This window comes from Saimiri boliviensis, chromosome 19, assembly GCF_048565385.1.
Source record: "Saimiri boliviensis isolate mSaiBol1 chromosome 19, mSaiBol1.pri, whole genome shotgun sequence".
Lineage (NCBI taxonomy): Eukaryota > Metazoa > Chordata > Mammalia > Primates > Cebidae > Saimiri > Saimiri boliviensis.
Window position 1 is genome coordinate 21,975,672 of NC_133467.1, and position 24,345 is coordinate 22,000,016.

The following is a 24,345-nucleotide window of genomic DNA, read 5'->3' on the forward strand; positions in this document are numbered from 1 at the left end:
GGGTGTTTAATAACAAAGAACTTGAATGATTTACTAAAGCAACAGGGAAACAGACAAAAGCTGTGATAATTTCAGGGATTTCCAGTATGGGGAATGGTGCTATAAGCTGCCTGCCCAGTCCCAGGCCACTCGTCCTCATCACTTTCTTCCCTCATATTCATTTTCAAGCTAAGTTACCATTTTGTTCACCATGCTTTTGTGGTAAGCCTTCACATTATTACTGAAATGGAAGTATACATAAACTAATTCCATTTGGGGCTCTCTCTCTCTCTCTCACTCACTCTCTCTCTCTCTCTCTCTCTGTGTGTGTGTGTGTGTGTGTGTGTGTGTGTGTGTGTGTATGTGTGTGTAGGGGAGGAGGGCGTACCCCAGAGACTCCTTGAAGCCCCCCAGTAAACGTTTCCTCTCCAGCTGGGAGAGCCCTGCAGGAACCCAGAGTCCTGAGTGTCCTGAGTGTCCTGAGCAACCTGCCAGCCTGTGCCACTGGTTGTTTTGGCCTCACTCTTTAGGGCCCTGTTACTTTCTGTTTTTGTGGGGCTCATTCATTCATCCAGACATTCACTGAAAATTAATCGAGCAAATAAATTTTGACACCAGAGACAAAACGGTGAGCAAAGCAGTCACTGCCCTACCTTCGTGGAGGTGACAGTTTCTCATGGAAGACGTACAGAGGAAAATTAATAGCCACCCAACTTAAACCCAGTGCTGAAAGGAGAGAAATTACCACCACCTTGAATAATCGTGCAGTGCCCCTTAGCAATGCCGCCTTCCTAGCGCCTCCTGCTGCCTCCATCGTGTCCGGAGGCCCCGAGGCCGGAGCTTTCCAAGCCTCCGCCTCCAACATCAGCTTTGGCGCTGCACTGGCCTGCCTCGCGTCCTGTGAGTTGCCCTGGCTCATCTGAGCTGGAGACTCCTTGGCTCCTGGCTCCAGAAAGGAAATGGAGATGGAAACTAGTCTAACGGAGAATCTGGAGGGGACAGTGTTTCCTCAGAGGAAAAGTGGCCTCCACGTCCAGGAGAATTCCAGGAGGTGGGGACTGCAGGGAGTGGGACACGGGCTGAGCGGGTGCTGAAAGGCAGGAAGGTGAAAAGGGCAAGGCTGAAGCTGCCCAGATGTTCAGTGCTGTTCACGGGGCTGGGATTTTTCTGTTGCTTCCTGTGAGCCTTTTTCTCTTTTTTCTGCCTGGAGGAGAGTAAGTCTATTTCATGAAGGGAATGCAGTTTTATAAAGTCAGCTGTTAAAACTCCAGGGTTGTGCATGGGTTTTCCTTCATGCAATGCCTTTAATTAATGGGAATATCAGAAGCAATCTCATTTCGTAGGCCATTAAGTCATGGGAGAAGTGACTGGAGTCTTCTTTTATGTCTTCTGGGCAACTACTCAGTCCTTCGGTGGATTTGGTTTATGCAAGGTGGTTGAAAACCTTGGAATCAGAAGAATCGGTTTTCCTTCTGGTTCTGCCATTTGTTGGCTATGCGACCCTTCCCTGGCCATGGTCTTCTCAGCAGTAAAGACCCTTGCAGCTCTGGTGTTCTGTGAACATTTCCCTGTGATTCTTTGTGAGAGGGGGGATGCTGAGAGAGGAAGGAGGCAGAGCTGGAGCCGCTGAGCCGCAGTGGAGAGGGAGGGGCAGGAAGGCAGGCAGAACACGGACACTCCGTCAGTCCTCATAATCACATCAGACTCCAGGACCGAGAGCCACTATACTTCAGGAAAGCTCAATGAACCCAACAGCCACATTTTCTTTTCCTATGCATAGACAATGGCATTTGCCAAGAACCAAAAAAATGCAGAGACCAACGGGTGGTAGCTTTTGCCTGGCATTCAGAAACTGGGCCAGAGCAAGTGGAAAATGCCAGAGACTGTTAAACTTTTCACCCTGACCACCACCCACACAGCTCAGCAGTGACTGCTGACGGCACGGAGTGACCTGCAGCGCAGGGGAGGAGAAAAAGAGGAATAGAGTATGGGTAAAAAAAATACAAAGATTCATTCAAGGGCAGTGGGAACTGACCACAGGGATTATAGGCCGCGTGATACTGGGTTCTAGGAGGCAGGGCTATATCGTGGGGAAAAAGAAATCAATTCAAGGGAAGCCAAGAAACCCAATTTCTAACACTATATTCTTCCTGTACAAGCAGAGTAATTCTGAGCAAGTCACAAGGTAGTAACTGGAGGCTGGAAGATACTTAGGCTTCTCCTCACTGGGAACCCCTTTCCTCCGTGGAGTTAGCAGCACAAGGACAATCCCGTTTAACAGAAACAAAACATTCCTAAGAGTAAAGCCAGATTCAAGCCTAGTTCTTGCTGACTACATGACTGGTTTTTTGAAACATTGTTTCGGCGATGTTTATCATCTGATTCAGAAAGTGAGAACCATACCCTTTGGTCAGCTGTAAACAGACACCCATTTGTAAATGTCTCAAGTTCAGGCTTAACTCCAGAGCCAATCAAATAAGAATAGAATCTTTAGAGCAAACTGTGTTTCTCCACTATGGAGGTGAGTCTGCCAGGGCGGATCGGAAATATTTACTTCACAAGCATTGACAACATTATTGGTATTAACAACATAACCAGTGTTGCTCAAATGCAAGCATTCTTTCAAGTAGCTTCAAGTTACTTCCCACCGTTTGGGTATATTTATTGGCTACTGCCATTTGCTTTTAGTTTTTTCTCTTTGACTTTATTACTGTAAAGCAGGGATTATTAACCTACAGTCCGGAAAGCCTGTCCATCTGAATGAGGAAACAATTACATTTCTATTTTTACTGCCTTCTAACAAAATTTAATTCTTTATTCCATTGTGAATAGAGCCATAAACTCAAAGTTGTAATAACAGTCCCTGTGGTTTTGTCATCACCAATAGCAATCACAGACATTCCATACTACATTGCAGTTGTTGGAGATATGTTGTAAGTGAAATGTCACTTACACTCAGAACTACTTTGAAATTAGACCTCCTCCCGGATCTTGTTTTTAATGTGTTAATAAAGCATTTATTTTAAATTTTTAATATTTTGATAATTATATTTCAATACCATTTGTTTCCTTTGTAATTCATATTTTATAGATTTCAAAGCATCTTTCTGAGAAGGTTTCCACCAGTTTCACCAGTGAGGTTCATGGCATGCACAGACGCACAGACACACACAGACACAGACACACAGACACATGCACACACACAGAGTAAGAACTGATTTAGAGGCTAATATTGACATTGGTGCCTGAGATGAAAGACTGAAATTAGAAAGTTCTCCCAAAGATACACAGTCGTTTTAAAGCTAGGGGTGAGGGAGGAAATCTGCCACTTCTATAGGAATGCTCTCCCTGGAGCCTGGTAGGGTGCTGTCCTTGTATTCTGGCTGCCTGTTATTTGTCTCTGACCCTGTTACATGTCTAAAGGACTTGTCTGGATCCTGAGTTCCTAGCATAGTGCCTGGCACAGTGCAGGTTCTCAGTGACTTTGCAGAGTGAATGGAAATATAAACTAGAAATATATCCTTGTTCAAATCAGCACACCAGTAGTCCTGTTAAACAAAGGGGACATGTATCAAGTGTGTGTGTGTGTGTGTGTGTGTGTGTGTGTGTGTGCACGCAAAACCAGGTGGGGATAGAGGGACTATTATTGGGGTGTGGGTGAATAAATTGGGATATTCTTTGTTAAAAGAAACTCCAAACAGACTTCTGGAAGGTTATTTTCTAAGAATCTTGCTGGCAATGTGAAGGCAACCCCCCTGTGCACAGCCCCACCCAGCCTCACGTGGCCACCTCTCTCTCTCCCCCTACAAAGGGCTGGCTCCCCAGTATATATAAACCTCTCTGGAGCTCAGGCACGAGCCAGCAAGGCCACCCATCTGGACACCTCTCAGCACAGGAGAGCTTTCCAGAGGAAGCCTCACCCAGCCTCGGCACTGAGGTTCTTCTGTGCACGTTGCTACAGCTTTGGCCCCGAGATGCCAGCTGTCCAGCTGCTGCTTCTGGCCTGCCTGGTGTGGGATGTGGGGGCCAGGACAGCTCAGCTCCGGAAAGCCAATGACCGGAATGGCCGATGCCAGTATACTTTCAGTGTGGCCAGTCCCAATGAATCCAGCTGCCCAGAGCAGGGCCAGGCCATGTCAGTCATTCATAACCTACAGAGAGACAGCAGCACCCAGCGCTTAGACCTGGAGGCCACCAAAGCTCGGCTCAGCTCCCTGGAGAACCTCATTCACCAGCTGTCCTTGGACCAGGCTGCCAAGCCCCAAGAGACCCAGGACGGGCTGCAGAAGGAGCTGGGCACCCTGAAGCAGGAGCGGGACCAGCTGGAAGCCCAAACCAGAGAGTTGGAGACCGCCTATAGCAACCTCCTCCAAGACAAGTCAGTTCTGGAGGAAGAGAAGAAGCGGCTGAGGCAAGAGAATGAGCATCTGGCCAGAAGGTTGGAAAGCAGCAGCCAGGAGGTAGCAAGGCTGAGAAGGGGCCAGTGTCCCCAGACTCGAGACACTGCTCGGGATGTGCCATTAGGCTCCAGAGAAGGTAAGAATGTGGGGTGGAGGGACTCTCAGTTCAGCGGGTGATATGGCTCATAGCGACCTGCTCCAGGCGCTCCAGGCCTCCCTTCCTGCCCTTTCTCCCAGAGACTGCACATCTAGCACAAGGTAGGTGAATTAAGGCAGGCACAGCAGTTACTTTCAGGTATTACTGGTAATTTAGCTACTGAGAACTTCACTTAAATTAGTGGTTCTGAGTTCTTGTGCCCCTCCATGACAAAGTTTTCACAGTCCATACAAAAGGAGAAATGAAAGGACGAGATGAGATGTATATGCCTATAAGCAGTAGCAAGTTGCCCACTGTCCTTTTTGAAAAACCCCCCTTTTTTGAACCTTTGCTCAGAGATTGTTTTTCTTACCTTTAGGTGTTAAAATGCCCTTTATTTATGAAGTGACAGTAGATTTAGGAAATGATAATAAGTGATAAGTTTTTGTTTATTTTTAAATGTTCTTCCTTGGCAAAATAAAGAGGTGGCACCTCTCTCAGTTCCCTGAATAAGTTGTTTCCTTACTCAGTCCAATCTGAGAACCTCTGCTTTTAGTCACCAGACAAATCCTTGAGGTGGCTTTTTTTTCCACTAAGAGGCTCTTCTGTTCATCCTGGTCCCTGCTTGCCTGAAGGGAAGTCTGTGTGTGTGTGTGTGTGTGTGTGTGTGTGTGTGTGTGTGTGTTGGGGGAAGGAGGAATACTGTTCTCATTAGCTGGGAAGATAATATTTGTGTCACTTTTTGTGAAAGTGTGCTCCTAAATATTCACTGTTGAGGAAGTTTTCTAATCATGAGGAAATAAGCAAATTCAGTTGTTGGACAATTAGTTTGGACTGGTCAAAGATGCCAGTGTCAAAGAAGAAAGAAAAAAGGAGTGGGGGGCTTGTTGTGTATTAAAGAGACTAAAGAAATATGTTAACCAAATGTAGTGCATGAGTCTTGAATGGTGTCTTTATCAAGGGAGAAAAAAGGCTATGAGAGACAGGTTTGGGATAATGGCAATTTGAATATAGACTTCTTATATTATGTTACTGTATTCATGTTCAGTGTCTTAGTGTGATAATGATACTGTGGTTGTGAAGGAGAAAATCCCTGTTCTAAGGAGAGACATGCTTAAGTACCCAGAGGTGAGGCATCAGGAATTCTGCAATTTGCTTTCAAATGGTTAAAGAAAGACTGCAAATATACAAAGAACGAGAAAAAGAAGGGTAAGACAACTGTGGCAAAATACTAGTAACTGGTGAATTACAAACTGGTGAATCTAACTATATGGGGAGCTTATTGTACTATTCTTTTAGTTTTTCTACAGGCTTGAAAACCTTTAAAATTATAAGAAAATATTTGCTAAAAAAGCCTTCTACATGAAAGGCAAGTTCTTCATAGGGATGGGGCTAGAAAACCTAAGAGCCAGGGCCTGGGGGTGACCTTGGGCAAATTATTGAACCCTCTGCAACTTCATTTCTTGCCCATAATATGACAAAGAAAATTCCTGCTGTGAATCATAATTTTTATGCAGTTCACATGAAATACCTATGAGATGTAAAGAATTTTTTTTTTTAATCCTAGATTGTTAGAATTGAAAGAGATTCAATTCTGAATTTTACAGCCAAGGAAAGTGAAGTCCTAAGGTGCTAAGGGAATAAGGTTGCCCAGCTGGTCAGTGGTAGACCTTGAGACTTGAACTTGAATCTGTGAAGACAATTGAAAGAATCATCATTACTATCAGTGTGATTAGGCCTTAGTACTTACTTCAGACTGTTAACTGAATGGAGTTACATTTACAATAAAAACTCCTGCATGTGCGTATGTGGGTGCAGTGTGTGTGTACAAAAATAGAGGCAATATTTTGGCTTTTTTTTTCCTTTTGTGGTCATTTAACAAGTCTTTGGGGATTTATTAGATGTGTTTCCTAATTTCATATTTCTTCTTGATCTTTCCATCTACTCCACTTTTGAAATAAGGGCAACACCCCATTATAATGAACACCAGATATAGAAGTTGTTTTCTAGTAGTAAATGGTTTTCATGAGCAGGAAATTACACTAGTACAAGAATGTGGAACTGGAAAGGGACCTAACAAGCATCCAGTGTCACTGGCTCATTTTTGTAGCTATGGAAACTGAGGTCTAAAGAGGTTATTCAGCTAGTCCATGGCTACTACCAGTTAGTGGCAAAGCTAGAATTCTGGCCTCTCCCTCTGAGGTTCAGTGACTTTCTTTCTTTTTCTTTCTTTTGAGTTTTGCTCTCGTTGCCTAGGCTGGAGTGCAATGGCGTGATCTTGGCTCACTGCAATCTCCACCTCCTGGGTTCAAGCAATTCTCCTACCTCAACTCCCCAAGTAGCTGGGATTACAGGCACGTGCCAGCACACCTGGTTAATTCTGTATTTTTAGTAGAGACAGGGTTTCACCATTTTAGTCAGGCTGGTCTCAAACTCCTGACCTCAGGTTATCTGCCTGCCTTGGTCTCCCAAAGTACTAGGATTACAGGTATGAGCCACCACACCCAGCCATGAGTTTCAGTGACATTCAGGACCTTCAGCTGACCTCCAGTTTACAGACCCTAAAGGTGAAAGACAGAAAGGTACAGGAATGCTTGGAACAAAAGATCTGCTTCAAGGTTCCAGATCTAGGGAAAAGGGGGCATTCTGGAGGCTGGAATGTAAGTCTAGGTGTGCTTTGCAGGAGTGGCAAGAACTAGGTGTAGAGGTTTGGATAGAGAGGCTTAGTGAGGCTGAGTGGACAAACGTAAGGCCTGAGAAGGCAGCCTTTCTGTATTCCACCTGCGGCTCAAATTGCTACCACCACTTCCTTGATCATGTATTAATAGTTGTTATATAGAAAAAAAAAATTTTATAATCATGGAAATCATTGATTATACATACATATAATGTGACATATTTTACTACATAACTATTACTACAATGTTATATATAACTTTTTCTACTCTGGCTTATATAAAAGTTTCATATATATACATATATAAATTTTATGTATATATAATAGTTTTTGAAAAGTAGAAAAAAGTATAATTGGCCAGGTGTGGTGGCTCACACCTGTAACCCCAGCACTTTGGGAGGCCAAGGTGGGCGGAGGTGAGGAGTTTGAGAACAGCCTGGTCAACGTGGTAAAACTTAGTCTCTACTAAAAATACAAAAATTAACTGGGTGTGGTGGCGGGCACCTGTAATCCAGCTACTCCAGAGGCTGAAGCAGGAGAATTGCTTGAACCTGGAAGGCAGAGATTGCAGTGAGCCAAGATCATCATGCCACTGCACTCCAGCCTGGGTAACAGAGTGAGACTCCATCTCAAAAAAAAAAAAAAAGTATATATATATATATATGCATATATATAAACACACATACACACACACACACACACACACACACACACACACACACATTTACCAGAAGATTAATTAGAGTTCGTTATTTCTGTAACAAGAGAAGGCCTGCTTTGTGACTTAGCCCCTGCTAAATAACAGGGACTGGTCTCCCGTTGGACAGAGCCAGGAAGAGGGCTTGTGTGCAGTTCGTGTACATGGACCATGATCCTGGGGAAGAGATGTGGAGACAGGGGAGAGTGTGAAGTGAGGCAGGGAAGGAAGGAAAGCCACGAAGCGGGGGTCTTCTCACGCTGATCACCACAGTGGGCAATGGAGCTCGAGCCCACCAAGCCCTTCAGAGGAGAGGGGAGTGTTTACCCATGGATCTGATACCCTGTTGGCAAAGGTCTATCCCATGGAGTATATTGCACTTCCATGATACTCAGACGTGGGGACAAGGTTTGTTCTTGCAGACTTGTTTTGGTTTTTTTTTTTTTTTTTTGCTCTTGTTGCCCAGGCTGGAGTGTAGTGGCATGATCTTGGCTTGCTGCAGCCTCCACCTCCTGGGTTCAAGTGATTCTCCTGCCTTGGCCTCTCAAGTAAGCTGGGATTACAGGTGCACACTACCACGCCCAGCTAACTTTTGATTTTTTTTTTTTTTTTTTTTCAGTAGAGACAGGGTTTCATCATGTTGACCAGGCTGGTCTTGAACTCCTGACCTCAAGTATCCACCCACCTTGACCTCCCAAAGTGCTGGGATTACAGGCACGAGCCACCATGCCTGGCCCATTCTTGTAGACTTTCTATGCAGAAAATCAGAGAAGCTGGGGCAGGGTAGCTGAGGTGAGGTCCCTGCAGGTGATACTTGCAAGAGGCAGGTTGCCTCAGCAATGAATGCAAAAAGGTGGGAAGGGTGTGAGTGGAAGGTGGAGAGAAGAAACCAGAGGTGTTCAACACAAGTGCTGTGTGTGTTCCATTTCCTCACCTAGAATAGGATAGAGATGATAATCCCTCATGGGGGTCATCATACAAATTAGCAGTAACACAGGGAAGCACCCAGTGCAGAACTGAGCAGTGACAACCCAGTGAATAAAATATAACTACAAAGGCTTCTTTTACTTGAGTTCCACAATTGTTTTAAAGCATCATTCAATAATCAATACATCAACATGTACATAACATTTTAATACCACGCATTGATTCTAGAGATAGTACAAGTTAGAGCAGTACTCAGGACAGTAGTCTATTAGCTAGTCTTCATTTTCCTAATATGTTTCTCACAACCTGTAGATATGTAGGCATAGCTTGTTTTTCTTCATTCCCTTCATTTATGTAATATGGACTGAACTTTTCAGTGATAGAAAATATCTATGAAAATTATGGCATTAGCCGGGCGCCGTGGCTCACGCCTGTAATCCCAGCACTTTGGGAGGCCGAGGCGGGTGGATCACGAGGTCAAGAGATCGAGACCATCCTGGTCAACATGGTGAAACCCCGTCTCTACTAAAAATACAAAAAACTAGCTGGGCGTGGTGGCGCGTGCCTGTAATCCCAGCTACTCAGGAGGCTGAGGCAGGAGAATTGCCTGAGCCCAGGAGGCGGAGGTTGCGGTGAGCCGAGATCGCGCCATTGCACTCCAGCCTGGGTAACAAGAGCAAAAACTCCGTCTCAAAAAAAAAAAAAAGAAAAGAAAATTATGGCATTTAGTCATAAATCATCTATGAAAATATGCCTATAGACTTAGGCAAATGACTTAATAAATTCAGTTTCCAGGTTGAGGTCTCTAAAATGCAAGTCTATAAAGAAGTGAGAGCAGAGAATACAGAACATTTCCAGAATTTTATTAGAGACATGAACCTTTAAACCACAGAAGGACTGAATTTAATATTTTTTAAAACTTTTAAAAAATCTGCTGGGCATGGTGGCTCACGCCTGTAATCCCAGTACTTTGGGAGGCCAAGGCAGATAGATAACAAGGTCAGGAGTTTGAGATCAGCCCGGCCAATATGATGAAACCCCACCTCTACTAAAAATACAAAAATTAGCTGGGCGTGGTGGCGTGTGCCTGTAGTCCCAGCTACCTGGGAGGCTGAGGCAGAAGAATCGCTTGAACCTAGGAGGTGGAGGCTGCAGTGAGCCCAGATTGAGCCACTGCACTCCAGCCCAGGTGACAGAGTGAGACTCCATATCAAAAATAAAGAAAAGAAAAGAAAAAAAAAAAAACCTAAAAAAATAAAAGTCTAAAAATGCTAACTATCTGAAACAATACAGTCCTTAGTATTTTCACAATCTCTTTTTGATTTTCCTCCACATTCACAATAAAATGTTAGTGATTTTGAAACATTCCAGAGAAATTTTAGTGTTGACACATCTTTATTGAGGACCATTTCATTTTTGGTTACTTATGTAATCATCCAAATAACTTGGCTCAGGATACTGAGGCTCAGAGAGGTAGAGTCATTTGCCCAAAGTCACACAGCTAGGACATGGCAGAGCTGAACTAGGAGCTATGACTCCTGGCATAGTCCAGGCCCCTTCACGAGACTGCTTCCCTGCCTTTGGGTCTTGCATCCTCTATTCTGGGCTTCCATCTTCATGCCAGATGGCTCTATTCCTGGAGGCTGACCATCGCCAGATGCTACTGGCTGACATGACCTAGAAGCAGCCAGCAGGCTCATAATTTAACCATCCCCTCCTGCCAACGGGGAACTGGCCTTGCAGTCATCCTGGAATCCATTTCCTGACATTATGTTTTATTGTGGTTCATGTTTATTCCAGCTAATGCAATGAGGAGTGGCTCCTGCAAAGCACAAGCTGAAGGGCTCCTTGCTCAGAGCCATAAGGGCTGTGATGGGACCTGGCAGGGAACTTGGTACCAGCCAGGCAACCTTTGCTGCCTCTTCTTTGCCAGTGAGGGTGGAAGAACTAATAAGAGGATTGAGTGCACAGCCCAGGAGCTGAGAGTTCACAGGGCAACTCACTAGGACCTGAGCTCAGCCCCAGGAGTGGGTTGCCCCCCAAAGTGCTGAGCAGCATCTTTGAAGCTCTTTTAAAGCCTCCAGGAGCAATCTGGGTCCAGTTTGGAAATAGAAACCATACAGTGGGTCAAACCGGGGAAGTTTACTTTAAAGAATTACCATTATGAGGGCTGGACACAATGGCTCATGCCTATAATCCTAGCACTTCGGGAGGCCGAGGCAGGTGGATCACCTGAGGTCGGGAGTTCGAGACCAGCCTGACCAATGTGGAGAAACCCCGTCTCTACTAAAAATACAAAATTAGCTGGGCATGGTGGCACATGCCTGTAATCCCAGCTACTCGGGAGGCTGAAGCAGGAGAATTGCCTGAACCTGGAAGGTGGAGGTTGCAGTGAGCTGAGATCATGCCGTTGCATTCCAGCCTGGGCCACAAGAGGGAAACTCTGCCAAGAAAGAAGAAAGAAAGAAAGAGAGAGAGAGAGAGAGAGAGAGAGAGAGAGAAAGAAAGAAAAAAAAAGAAAAGAAAGAAGGAAGGAAAGAAAGAAAAGAAGGAAGGAAGGAAAGAAAAGGAAAGAAAGAAAGAAAAAGGAAAGGAAGGAAGGAAGGAGGGAAGGAAGGGGAAAAAAAAAGAAAAGAAAAGAAAAAGAATTACTATGACAAAAGAGCAACTATAGATAGAAGTGAGCGTCACAGGCACCTAGGGCTGAGGGAGGGTGCCGGGAAGGTGCTGGACCCAGGACAAGCTTGGAAGGGGAAGGTGAGGTTCAGCACATCAGCTAGCAGAGAAGGCAGCTGATGTGCACAGGCCTGAGCTGGCCTGCAGCTGCCGTCGGCCACCTCCCAGTGCAGGTGAGGAGGGCAACCAGCAACGTGTGGCAGGGGCATGGTGGGAGTCAGGGCAGGCACAGGCGGAGGCAGCCTCCAGAGCACTGGGGGCCCTATGCAGGGACTCTGGGTTCCTTGTTGAGAGGGCTATGCAAAGGTTATGGCCAGGCTGTGGCTGTGAGGCCATGGAAGAACTTTGCTCTGGGTCCATGGCTGGAGCCGTACTCTCCACCAAATGTCCTCCCAGTCACACCGGTGGCCTATGGACGCAGGACAGGGAAACTACAGACCTTCTTCCTCCCATGATGGCCCTCCAGCGCCCTCTACTGGGATAGTTCAACATGGTGCTCACTTTAAAGTTCTTGTTCAGACAGCATACGTGAAAGGGTGCATTCAGCTCTGAGAGGCAATACATTTATAACTCACACACCTCCTCAGCACAGGATAGAAGAGTTCACAGCGCCCATGGCCTTGGAAGACATGGGTTCAAGACCCAGCCACACCACTTAGCTGCGTGACCTTGGGCACATTACTTAACCTCTCTGAACCTTTCCTCATTTGCAAAAGGGAATATTAATGTTCACTTTCAGGACTATTATTTGAAAGTAGGGTGTAGCAAGTACCCAGCACTGTACTGGCTCATAATAGACACTCACTAAGTAGTGGCAATAGTTAAACTTTATCAAACGCGGTCTGCAGTCCTAAAGCCTTTCTCTATTTCTCTGAAACACTGAAGGCACCAGATCACATTTTAAAATTATATAAAAATTACTTGAAATGGATAAAGAGCTATAAATGCCAACAAGACATCTTGTTTCACAAAAAAAAAAAAAAAAGCTGTTTTTTAGAGTTCCAGAGCCAGTACCTACGTTAGCTATCCACAGGGAAGTCACCTGTGAAAATGCCTGACATTTTTGTGTTTATTTTCACTTTCTTCCTTTCCTCTTTAGCAAAAGGGGCTTCTTAATTTTCTTCCCATGGACTGGCAGGTATGTCCCCCTACTTTTCTTAGTATACGTCTCTTCTCAGTAAGTTGCTAAATCAAATAACCAGCATAAAATACTTAATTTTGTATGTTTAGAGGAGCCAGATGCAAGGGAGGGGTGGCTCACCTGAATTTAATATTTTTTAAAAACCTAAAAAATAAAAGCCCCTAAAAATGTTAACAATCTGTCACAATATAGCCCTTAATATTTTCCTAATATTAACCTAATATTAACCTAACCGTCGCCTTGGAGCGACGGTTCTTGGTGCAGAGTCGGAAAAGCACCATTAATCTTAACGCCGCTGATTTGGTCGGTGCAGTGGGTTGCTCAGATTTCGGCGCTGAGAATCAGTAAGCTGGACGTCCACTCAGAAACCTAATTACAAAGACGGTGAATTCAAAGACCACAGATGGATAAATTTATAACGAAGGGAGGAAAACGGCCAAAAAAGGCTGAGAATGCCCAAGATCAGAACGCCTCTCCCTCAGCGGGGGATCACAGTTCCTCATCAGCAACGGAACAAGGCTTGATGGAGAACGAGTGTGTTCCAATTACAGAAGCAGGCTTCAAAATGTGGATAATGAGAAACTTCTGTGAATTAAAAGAACTTGTTTTAACCCAATCTAAAGCAACTAAGAACTTTGAAAAAAGATTTGACGAAATGTTAACAAGAATACACAATTTAGAGAGGAATATAAGTGAATTGATGGAGCTGAAAAACACAATAGGAGAACTTCGTGAAGTATGCGCAAGTTTTAACAGCCGAATTGATCAAGCAGAAGAAAGGATATCAGAGGTCGAAGACCAACTCAATGAAATAAAACAAGAAGACAAGATTAGAGAAAAAAGGATACAAAGGAACGAGCAAAGTCTCCAAGAAATATGGGACTATGTGAAAAGACCTAATCTACGCTTGATAGGTGTACCTGAATGTGACGAAGAGAATGAATCCAAGCTGGAAAATACTCTTCAGGACATTATTCGGGAAAATTTTCCCAGCCTAGTAAGGCAGGATAATATTCAACTCCAGGTAATACAGAGAACACCACAGAGATATTCCTCAAGAAGAGCAACTCCAAGGCACATAATCGTCAGATTCACCAGGGTTGAAATGAAGGAGAAAATACTAAGGGCAGCCAGAGAGAAAGGTCAGGTTACCCACAAAGGGAAGCCTATCAGACTTACAGCAGATCTCTCAGCAGAAACCCTACAAGCCAGAAGAGAGTGGGGGCCAATATTCAACATCCTTAAAGAAAAGAACTTTCAACCCAGAATTTCACATCCAGCCAAACTAAGCTTCACATGTGAAGGAAAAATAAAGTTTTTTGTGAATAAGCAAGCACTCAGAGATTTCATCACCACCAGGCCTGCTTTACAAGAGCTTCTGAAAGAACCACTACATATATGAAAGGAACAAACAGTATCAGCCTTTCTAAAAAAATTATCAAAAAGAGCATCAATATAATGAAGAATTTACATCAACTAATGGACAAAATAGCCAGCTAATGACAGTATTAAACTCACATATATTATTATTAATTCTAAATTTAAATTGACTAAATCCCCCAATCCAAAGACAGGCAATTTGAATAAAAAACTAAAACCCATCAGTATGCTGCATCCAGATCCATCTCACATTCGAGGATACACAAAGACTCCAAACAAGGGATGGAGAAAGATTTACCAACCAAACAGAGAGCTAAAATAAATAAATAAAAAGCAGAAGTTACAATTAAGCAACAAAGATCAAAAGAAGCAAAGAAGGACATTATATAATGATAAAAGGATCAATGCAACAACAAGAAGAGCTAAAGATCCTAAATATATACGCACCCAATACAGGAATACGCAGACATACAAGACTTATAAAGAGACTTAGACTCCCAGATAATAATAGTGGGAGACTTCAACATTAATATTAGACAGATCAGTGAGACAGAAAATTAGCAACGATATTCAGGACTTGAACTCTGATCTGGAACAAGTAAATGTAATTAACATTTATAGAACTCTGCACTTTAAATATAGAAAATATACACTCTTATCAGTACCACATCATATCAACTTAGAAGTTTAAAAGAAATCTTGGTTGGCTCCTTGTTTGCTATTCTCTTCCCTCATTTTCTTTCATGTCTCCATTATTAAGGACAATTATAGGCATACCCATATTTAGACTGCATTCTAGCTCGGGCAATAAAGCAATACCCCCATCCTCTCTCCTTCTTCCTCTTTCTCTTTCTTCCTCTTCTTTATTCTTCTTTTTAATAAAAAAAAAAAAATTTGTAGACACAGGTACACCCATAGAGCCACAGCTGAAATCTGCTTGCCTAGAGCAAAAGCCACTGGAAACATACAGTGATAGGAACATAAACATGGTAATTTGGAGGAATTGCTGGAGGCTGAGCTGGACTAGCTTGCGAGTGAGAAAACTCTGAGGTCTGCAGTCTCAGGGAGCCCCATGGTTTTATGAGTTTGCCTCCAAGAACCTTATCAGGTTCTCGTAGTAATGATCTGAGAAAGAGCCCCTCATGGCTTAGGTAGCTAGTGAGGAAGAATAATCATTATGAAATATTCCTGGAGCATTCTTCATGATAAAGGCCTACTCTCCAGGGTACAAAGGTTTTTCCACAGTCTTATCTTAGTTCAGGGAGGACATTCTTCCCACTCCAGTTCCATTCAGCGTTCCTATTTCATCTAAGAAAAAAAAAAAAAAAATTTTTCCTAATAATCTCTTTTTGGTTTTCTTCCAAGTTCAGAATGAAATGTTAGTGATTTTGAAACATTCCAGAGAAATTTTAGTGTTGACACATTTATTAAGAGACCATCACATGGCAATTGTGGGTCGCATAGCCGAAGCGCAGGGACAAGGGTGGGGGAATCCTCCAGACTTTCTGTACGGATGTCATGCAGGTATTTCTCTCATCCCACATCGCCTGAAACCAACTCTTATATTCTGAGAGTTGAGTCAATCAAAGAAAAGAAATTGGAATTGTCCTGAGGCAGAGTCTGCAGTGATCCAAGAAAAGGTACAGATGAAAGGAAAGCAGCTCAATTCAAGGAACCTGCTTAATGTCCTGATTTTGAAAAATTGTCCCAGTAAGAGTTTGCCACACCGTGTGAGCCTCTGCACACTGCAGGAGGCTGGGGAGGCCAGGCAGCAGTGGGCTGCTCCTGACAGCCTGAGTGTGTGTTTTGGGCCTAAGAGAGAAGCCATGGCAATGGACGAGGCGGCAGCAGAGAGGGAGGTTACAGATGGTTCTGCCACCCTGTGTACAGGAAGGGGGTCACTCTCTCTTACCTCTCCCTGGCAGCACAGAAGGGCAGGGAACCTCGGGCACCCTGTCCCTCTGCCCCGTGGGTAGCACCAAGTCCCTGCCAGAGGTGTGTGGTTGCCTGCACGGGGGACAAGGGAAACAGCTGGTGCCGGTCTCACGCGGGTCTAGGGAACCTCCATTTGACCTAGTGAATCAGTCTGTCCCCCAGATACCCTCCTAGGCCAATGGAACCGTTAGAATGAAGAACAAAGGAGTTTCCTCGCCCCTCACAGAACCTCAGATAGGGAGAAGGAGAGGCAAGGAACAAAATAAAGTTTCCATGACTCTCCAGGAGCCATTCAGAGTGTCAAAGAGACTGGTTTCCGCAGCAACCTGGAATAAACCCATTTTCCTTCTGAGCTATGAGGACGTTGCCATATTAGGATTTCCTTAAGGGCGTGGACAAATTTGGTTTTGTTTTTTTTTTTTTTTTTTTTTTTTTTTTGCGATGGAGTCTCACTCTGTCACCCAGGCTGGAGTGCAGCCGTATGATCTCAGCTCACTGTAACCTCTGCCTCCCGGGTTCAGGCGATTCTCCTGCCTCAGCCTCCTGAGTAGCTGGGACTACAGATGCCTGCCACCATGCCTGGCTAATATTTTGTATTTTTAGTAGAGACGGGGTTTCACTGTGTTAGCAGGGTTGGTCTCGATCTCCTGAGCCCTCGTGATCCACCCACCTCAGCCTCCCAAAGTGCTGTCTTTTTTTTTTTCTTTTTTAAACATAGAATAGCCTATTAGACAAAGCCTATTAGTCACCTTTTATCTTGAGCACCTAGCACAGCCTCGCACTCAGTAGGTGCTCCAGCGATGCTGACTGAAAGGATGGATAAATAGCTCTGTGGATTTGAGGCTGTGGATCAGGAAGGCCTGCCATGTCCCGGGGGGTTCTCCCAATTGCCTCTGAGGTTTGGAACGCACGCTGAGGATGTCTTCAGTTGCCTATACATTTTGGCTTATGAGTCTTCCCTTTGAAAAATTTTTTTAAAAGACAGGGTGTCCCTCTGTCACCCAGGCTGGAGTGCAGTGACATGACCATGGCTCACAGCAGCCTCGCCCTCTTGGGCTCAAGAGCCATCCTCCTGCCTCAGCCTCCCAAGTAGCTGAGACCACAGGCTGCACCACCACACCCAGCTGACTTTTTAATTTTCTGTAGAGATGAGGTCTCACTATGTTGCCCAGGCTGGTCCCAAACTCCTGGCCTCAAGCAATCCTCCAACCTCGGCCTCCCAAAGTGCTGGGTTTACAGGCATGAGCCACTGCTCCTGGCCAGCCTACAGGTTTTAACTACTCACATGGTCCACTCTAGACTGAAGGATATCCCAGAGATGGAGGACCCACTCACATCCAGGGCATTGCACTTAGGGAGGCTGTTGAACAACTGTAGCCACACACAGGCAGGGGCGGAGAGGAGGAGAGAACTGCCGCTGCCGAGCTGGCTCCGTGTGGGCAGCAGGGCGGTCCGGCCCAGCCTGCACCTGAGAGCTAACTGAGCATTCTCTTCAGCTCCTTCCAGGGAGAAATTTTTTCTGGTACTATAATTTGTTGAAGCTGAACCCCAGCAACTCAGACAAGGCAGCCTGATTGTAGAGATGTGAACATGTAAACGAATGTGTGGCTTCGATGAAATGTGGTACAACCAGAGGGTTAAGAGTTCTGTGGTGATTCTCTCTGCCTGAAATCTAAATTTAGATTTTAGAGTTGAGCAAACAAATGATAAAAGGCAGAACATGTCTTCCTGCTTCTCTCAGCTGTGTAGGCGCCCGGGCCTCAGGTGGTGGGATTTTCCTCCCGCCGTCCTGAACACCTGAGAATCCTGAGCAGGGAACCAAGTTGTTCAAAGAGCAGAGAAGGGACTCAGAGGTTCAGCAAGAGAAAAGCCCAGTGTATTAAGCACGTCTTTTTATTCTGGTGCTTTGCTCTCTGGGCCTTGCAAACAAACACTGGAGGGACTGTTCCTCCCAGGGATAGCCCGTTCCTGCAGAGAGCAAAGGACTCTCTACTAGGAGCACAGCTTTCAGATGCAAACCAGCCAATCCAGAGCTCACACCCAGCCACCTCCTCCATCACGCTCAAACTCAAGGCCACTACTCCCCTAACCTAATCACCCCAGGGCCTGGTACCAGACAATTAGAGAGAACTCCTATGGCCCCAGAGCCTGCTGAAATTATTCACACTCCCCAATCCTAAACCTGCTTACCCTGCCTCCCCTTCCCTTCCCATGGAAAGAATAAGGGCTCTTTCCCACATTTTTCTCTGGCTCCCTCTTCCTCTGGAGGAACCCTGGTGCTTGCCCAGGTGACCGCCTGGCATTAGTGTGCCCCCTGCCTCTTGGGATCTGTGAGTATGACAACTTGGAAAAATGATTTTAGAGCAGTTTTATCTTCACAGCACAACTGAGAGAAAGTACAGTAAGTTCCCAGATACTACTGGTCCCCACACACGCACGGCCGTCCCCATTACATCATCTCCCACCCGCCAGAGTGGTACATTTGTTACAGCTGATGATCCTGCATCAGCAGGCATATCACCCACGGTCCACAGTTTTAGTTAGGGTTCATTTTGGGTGTTACGCATTCTACGGGTTTGGGCAAATGCATAGTGGCATGTGTCCACCATTGTAGTATCATATACAGTATTCATTGCCCTGAAAATCCTCTGTGCCTCACCTAGTCATCCCTTCCTCACCCCAACAACAGCTGATCTTTTTACTGTCTCCTTAGTTTTGCTTTAACTTGCTTTTCAGTGACAATTGCCTCCTGGGATGCTGGCCTGGCCATACCTGAATAATCATCTAACCTGCATTTTATTTGTGTGTGTGTGTGATGGGTTTTTGTGGGGTTGGAGGGGTGGACAGGGTCTCACTCTATACCAGGGCTGGAGTGCAGTGGTGCGATCACTGCTTACCACAGCCTTGACCTCCCGGGTTCAGTGATCCTCCCCCCTCAGCCTCCCAAGTAGCTGGGACTGCAGGTGCATATCACCATACCTGGCTAACTTTTTGTGTTTTTTAGAGATGGGGTTTTACCATGTTGTCCAGGCTTGTCTTGAACTATTGGGCTCCAACGATCTGCCTACCTTGGCCCCCCAAAGTGCTGGGATTACAGGTGTGAGCCACGGCGCCTGACTATACTGCATTTTAAAACAACCAAGCCTGTTCCTTGTGGCTCTTTGTCCTTGTGTTCAAGAGCTGCTGTAAGACTGTAATCCTGCCGGGCGCGGTGGCTCAAGCCTGTAATCCCAGCACTTTGGGAGGCCGAGGCGGGTGGATCACGAGGTCAAGAGATCGAGACCATCCTGGTCAACATGGTGAAACCCCGTCTCTACTAAAAATACAAAAAATTAGCTGGGCATGGTGGCACGTGCCTGTAATCCCAGCTACTCAGGAGGCTGAGGCAGGAGAATTGCCTGAACCCAGGAGGCGGAGGTTGCGGTGAGCCGAGATCGCGCCACTGCACTCCAGCCTGGGTAACAAGAGCGAAACTCCGTCTCAAAAAAAAAAAAAAAAAGATTGTAATCCTAAGCAAGAGTAGAGACGCGTGGCACACTGTGATCACTTACTGTCTAACCAGTGCTGTCCACCCGCTTCCCTTCTGTATGGGTCACCCACTCCCGTAAACTCTGAAAGAAACTCTGAAAGAAACTCTGCACACACCCTCTCTGTTATGCAAAACTGGTCTCAGAAAGCAGTCAGGCAGAATATTTCTACTTAAAATGTAAACTTAATATGTTAATTCTTACAATATTTACATCTAACAAGGGAATAAGTCATTCGGTAAATTTTTATCTTTTTTTTTTTTTTTAAGAGAAGGGGTCTCCCTATGTTGCTCAAGCTGGTCTTGAACTCCTGGGCTCAAGTACTCCTCCTGTCTCGGCCTCCCAAAGTGCTGGAATTACAGACATGAGCCACTGTGGCTGGCCACAGTTAAATTCTTTCCTTTTTTTTGAAACAGTCTCTCACTCTGTCACCCAGACTGGAGTGAAGTTGCATGATCCCTGCTCACTGCAACCTCTGCCTCCTCGGTTCAAGCGATCTTCAGCCTCCTGAGTATCTGGGACTACAGGCATGTGCCACCACACCTGGCTAATTTTTGTATTTTTAATAGAGATAGGGGTTTCACCATGTTGGCCAGGCTTGTCTTGAACTCCTGGCCTCAAGACAAGCCTGGCCAAGTGATCCACCCACCTCGGCTTTCCAAAGTGCTGGGGTTACAGGCATAAGATACTGCCCCTGGCCTTTTTTTTTGTGGGGTGGAGGGACCAGGATCGGGCCTTGCTGTGTCACCCAAGCTGGAGTGCAGTAGCAGGATCATAGCTCACTGCAGCATGGAACTCCTGGGCTCAGGCAATCCTCCTATATCAGCCTCCCAAGTACCACCATGCCCAGATCATTCCTCAGGAAATTTTAGTTGTTAAAATTCAGACATCTAAGAAGATGCTGAGGACTGTCTCAAAATTCCTGAAATTACAACCTACCTATTTACAAGTCAGCCCTTCTAGTGGAAATTAATTAAAATCTTATTTGATTTTGAATACCCTACTCTAAGGTAGGCACATTGCTATACAATTTATTATTTATGAGGTTTTAACTTATGGAATTGTTCAAATATTCACAAACATAGAGAGACTACAGTGAACCCCAATGTAGCTGTCACTCAGGCCCAACCGTTATCAGCACAGTCAGTCAGGTTTTACCGTCCCTTCACTGACCTCCACTCTACCCCCAGTCCTTATTTAAAATCAAATCTCAAACACTGTATATTTGGGAGCCTATTTATTTGGTTTATTTATTTTGTAATGGAGTTTCACTCTTGTTGCCCAGGCTGGAGTGCAATGGTGCGATCTTGGCTCACCGCAACCTCCACCTACTGAGTTCAAACAATTCTCCTGCCTCAGCCTCCCAAGTAGCTGGGACTACAGGCATGCACCAACACACGGGCTAATTTTGTATTTTTAGTAGAGACGGGGTTTCTCCATGTTGGTCGGGCTGGTCTCAAACTCCTGACCTCAGGTGACCTGCCCACCTCGGCCCCCCAAAGTGCTGGGATTACAGGTGTGAGTCACTGTGCCCAACCCATTTATTTGTTTTTGAGACAAAGTTTTGTTCTTGTTGCCCAGGTTGAAGTACAATGGTGCAGTCTCAGCTCACTGCAACCTCTGCCCCTCGGCTTCAAGCAATTCTCCTGCCTCAGCCTCCCAAGAAGCCAGGATTGCCGGCGCCCACCACCACGCCCAGCTAATTTTTTTGTATTGTTAGTAGAGACAGGGTTTCACCATGTTTGCCAGGCTGATCTCAAACTCCTGACCTCAGGTGATCTGCCCACCTCGGCCTCCCAAAATGTTGGGATTACAGACATGAGCCACCGTGCCCGGCCGGAAGTCTATTTAAGTATCATCCTCAACATAGTCCATCTTTGGGCCATTTTTTCTTACAGTAAAATTTTGTCTCTCTTTTTATGCAGTTTCTACATGGAATTTGGACACTTTGGCCTTCCAGGAACTGAAGTCTGAGCTAACTGAGGTTCCTGCTTCCCGAATTTTGAAGGAGAGCCCATCTGGCCATCTCAGGAGTGGAGAGGGAGCCAACGGTATGAAGTTAGGTTTCTTCCCCTTGGTGCCCACATTCATATCTAGTGCTGTGTTCAGAGAATCAGTACAGGGTAAATGCTCACCCAAGGGGAAACAAGTAACTTCCCTGGGAGCAGAGGGAGGAGAGGAGGAGAAGAACAGAATTCTGTCTCTCTGCTGCCTTGTCAGAGCACGTCTGCAGGAGTCAGCCTTTCCCTAGCAAAGCCCTATATCCTATCACCCGCACTTGGAAGGCTGGGCTGGGCTGGGCTGAGTTGGCTGGGCTGCACAGGAGAAGATAAGAGATGTGTTGATTTCACCCACTTGATGATCATGTAGAATTAAGTGCACCTGAGAAATTACATTTTCAGTGGCACCTTCATATCTTTATTTTAAGGACAGCTGTACACCAAGCACTGTCTCAGTCACAGTCTGTTACTAACAGTATGTTTTCTGAAATTTGGCCACTTAGGAAAAGCACAGTTTGGCTCTCTCCAAAGAGTTCCCTGAAATACCAACTTTATAACTAATACTATAGTTTCCAGAAACTTTTACTTTCCATGTTATTGACAATTATTACTAGCACTGAAGGGCATGCATGCAGGTAGGGGTTATAAAATATTTAAAACATGGTTCTCTCAGATATGAGCAGCAAAGTGTTTCTGCTTTCTATGAGGAAACCGAATGTGCCCATTAAAGTACAGAAATCTGGGCCAGGCACAGTGGCTCAAGGCTGTAAGCCACTGTAAATTATGCACTCTGGGAGGCTGAGGTGGGAGGATAACCTGAAGTCAGGAGTTCGAGACCAGCCTGGCCAACACAGTGAAAAACGTTTAGTAGAGAAAAATCTCCACTAAAAATACAAAAATTAGCTGGATGTGGTGGCACACACCTGTAATCTCAGCTACTTGGGAGGCTGAGGCAGGAGAATTGCTTGAACCCAGGAGGCAGAGGTTGCAGTGAGCCAAGATCACACCACTGCCCTCTAGCTTGGGTGACAGAGTGAGACTCTGTCTCAAAAAAAAAAAAAAAAAAAAAAAAAAAAAAAAGGACAGGAATCTGTTGTGATTATGCTAACTAAATTTTCAACTGTCTCTTCACTACATTTAAAAAAATATTTTCTAAACCAAATTAGCCAGGCATGGTGGCAGGCGCCTGTAGTCCCAGCAACTCAGGAGGCTGAGGTGGGAGGATTGCTTGAGCCTGGGAGGTTGAGGCTGCAGTGCACTGCGATTACACCACTGTACTCCAGCCTAGGTAACAGGGCAAGACTCTGTCTCAAAGAATAATTATTTTCATGTTTATGATATTAAAATGAGGGATGAAACATGTGACTCATCAGATAGGGCTTGAGAAACTTTGTTGTATGGAGATTATTCTTATGAGTTGATTTTTCTCTCTCCTATATTATAGTAATGAAAGAAACCAGGCATGAAAGTCACAATAAGTAATCCAATGAACACCCATGAGTCCCTGCCCAGCTTAAGTAGAATATTACAAATGCAATTGAGGCCCTCTGTGCAACTTTCATCTTTATAACTGATACTGAGTGAATCGTACTTTAAATATTTTATAGCTCCCACTCCCAAGCATGGCCCTCAGTGCTAGCAATAACTGTCAATAACATGAATTACAGATTTGTCACATACCATTTACCATATATTCACTCTATACCAGCACTTAACATATAGAATTACATATAAAATTTACAACAGCCCTACTACCCAAAACACTATTAGTATCCCCTTTTTACAAATGGGATACCTGAGGTATAGAGAGCTAAGTAACTTACTGAAAGTCATACAGCCAGTGGGTGGCAGAGCCTGGCTTTAAACCCAGACGATCTGTCTCCAGGGCTCTCATGTCTACCGGCTCTGCCAAGCTTCCTAATGGTCACTGTCTGTGTTTGGAAAGATTATGCGTAAGTGGTGCTTTGTATTCTTTTCTGAATTCACCAGGATGCGGAGAACTAGTTTGGGTAGGAGAGCCTCTCACACTGAGAACAGCAGAAACAATTACTGGCAAGTATGGTGTGTGGATGCGAGACCCCAAGCCCACCTACCCCTACACCCAGGAGACCACGTGGCGAATCGACACAGTTGGCACAGACGTCCGTCAGGTTTTTGAGTATGACCTCATCAGCCAGTTTATGCAGGGCTACCCTTCCAAGATTCATGTACTGCCCAGGCCACTGGAAAGCACAGGCGCTGTAGTGTATGCAGGGAGCCTCTATTTCCAGGGCGCTGAGTCCAGAACTGTCATAAGATATGAGCTGAATACCGAGACATTGAAGGCTGAGAAGGAAATCCCTGGAGCTGGCTACCATGGACAGTTCCCGTATTCTTGGGGTGGCTACACAGACATTGACATGGCTGTGGATGAGTCAGGCCTCTGGGTCATTTACAGCACAGATGAAGCAAAAGGTGCCATTGTCCTCTCCAAACTGAATCCAGAGAATCTGGAACTCGAACAAACCTGGGAGACAAACATCCGTAAGCAGTCAGTCGCCAATGCCTTCATCATCTGTGGCACCTTGTACACCGTCAGCAGCTACTCCTCAGCAGATGCTACTGTCAACTTTGCTTATGACACAGGCACAGGTATTAGCAAGACCCTGACCATCCCATTCAAAAACCGCTACAAATACAGCAGCATGATTGACTACAACCCCCTGGAGAAGAAGCTCTTCGCCTGGGACAACTTGAACATGGTTACTTATGACATCAGGCTCTCCAAGATGTGAGAAGCCTCCAACACATACCAGAAAATGCAGAAGGAGATGCCAAGGGCTCCCGGGGGGGAGCAAGCTGAAGGGAGAGCCAGCCAGCCAGGACCTAAG

General features: G+C 45.3%; 1 protein-coding gene across 1 annotated transcript; it reads left to right on the forward strand.

Moving 5' to 3' along the window:
* Nucleotides 1-3,806: 3,806 nt before the first annotated feature.
* Nucleotides 3,807-24,249, forward strand: MYOC (myocilin). The gene is made up of 3 exons (XM_010336134.3): nt 3,807-4,515; nt 21,401-21,526; nt 23,465-24,249. The coding sequence occupies exons 1-3, from the start codon at nt 3,954-3,956 to the stop codon at nt 24,247-24,249; spliced, it is 1,473 nt and encodes a 490-aa protein (XP_010334436.3). The 5' UTR covers nt 3,807-3,953.
* Nucleotides 24,250-24,345: the final 96 nt, after the last annotated feature.

Bases quoted from the DNA above. Each gene is read 5' to 3' on its own strand.
- MYOC (XM_010336134.3), top strand. From the start codon at position 3,954: ATGCCAGCTGTCCAGCTGCTGCTTCTGGCCTGCCTGGTGTGGGATGTG. The intron at 4,516-21,400 runs GTAAGAATGTGG...CTTTTTATGCAG, and splicing joins GCCATTAGGCTCCAGAGAAG to TTTCTACATGGAATTTGGAC. The intron at 21,527-23,464 runs GTATGAAGTTAG...TGAATTCACCAG, and splicing joins GAGTGGAGAGGGAGCCAACG to GATGCGGAGAACTAGTTTGG.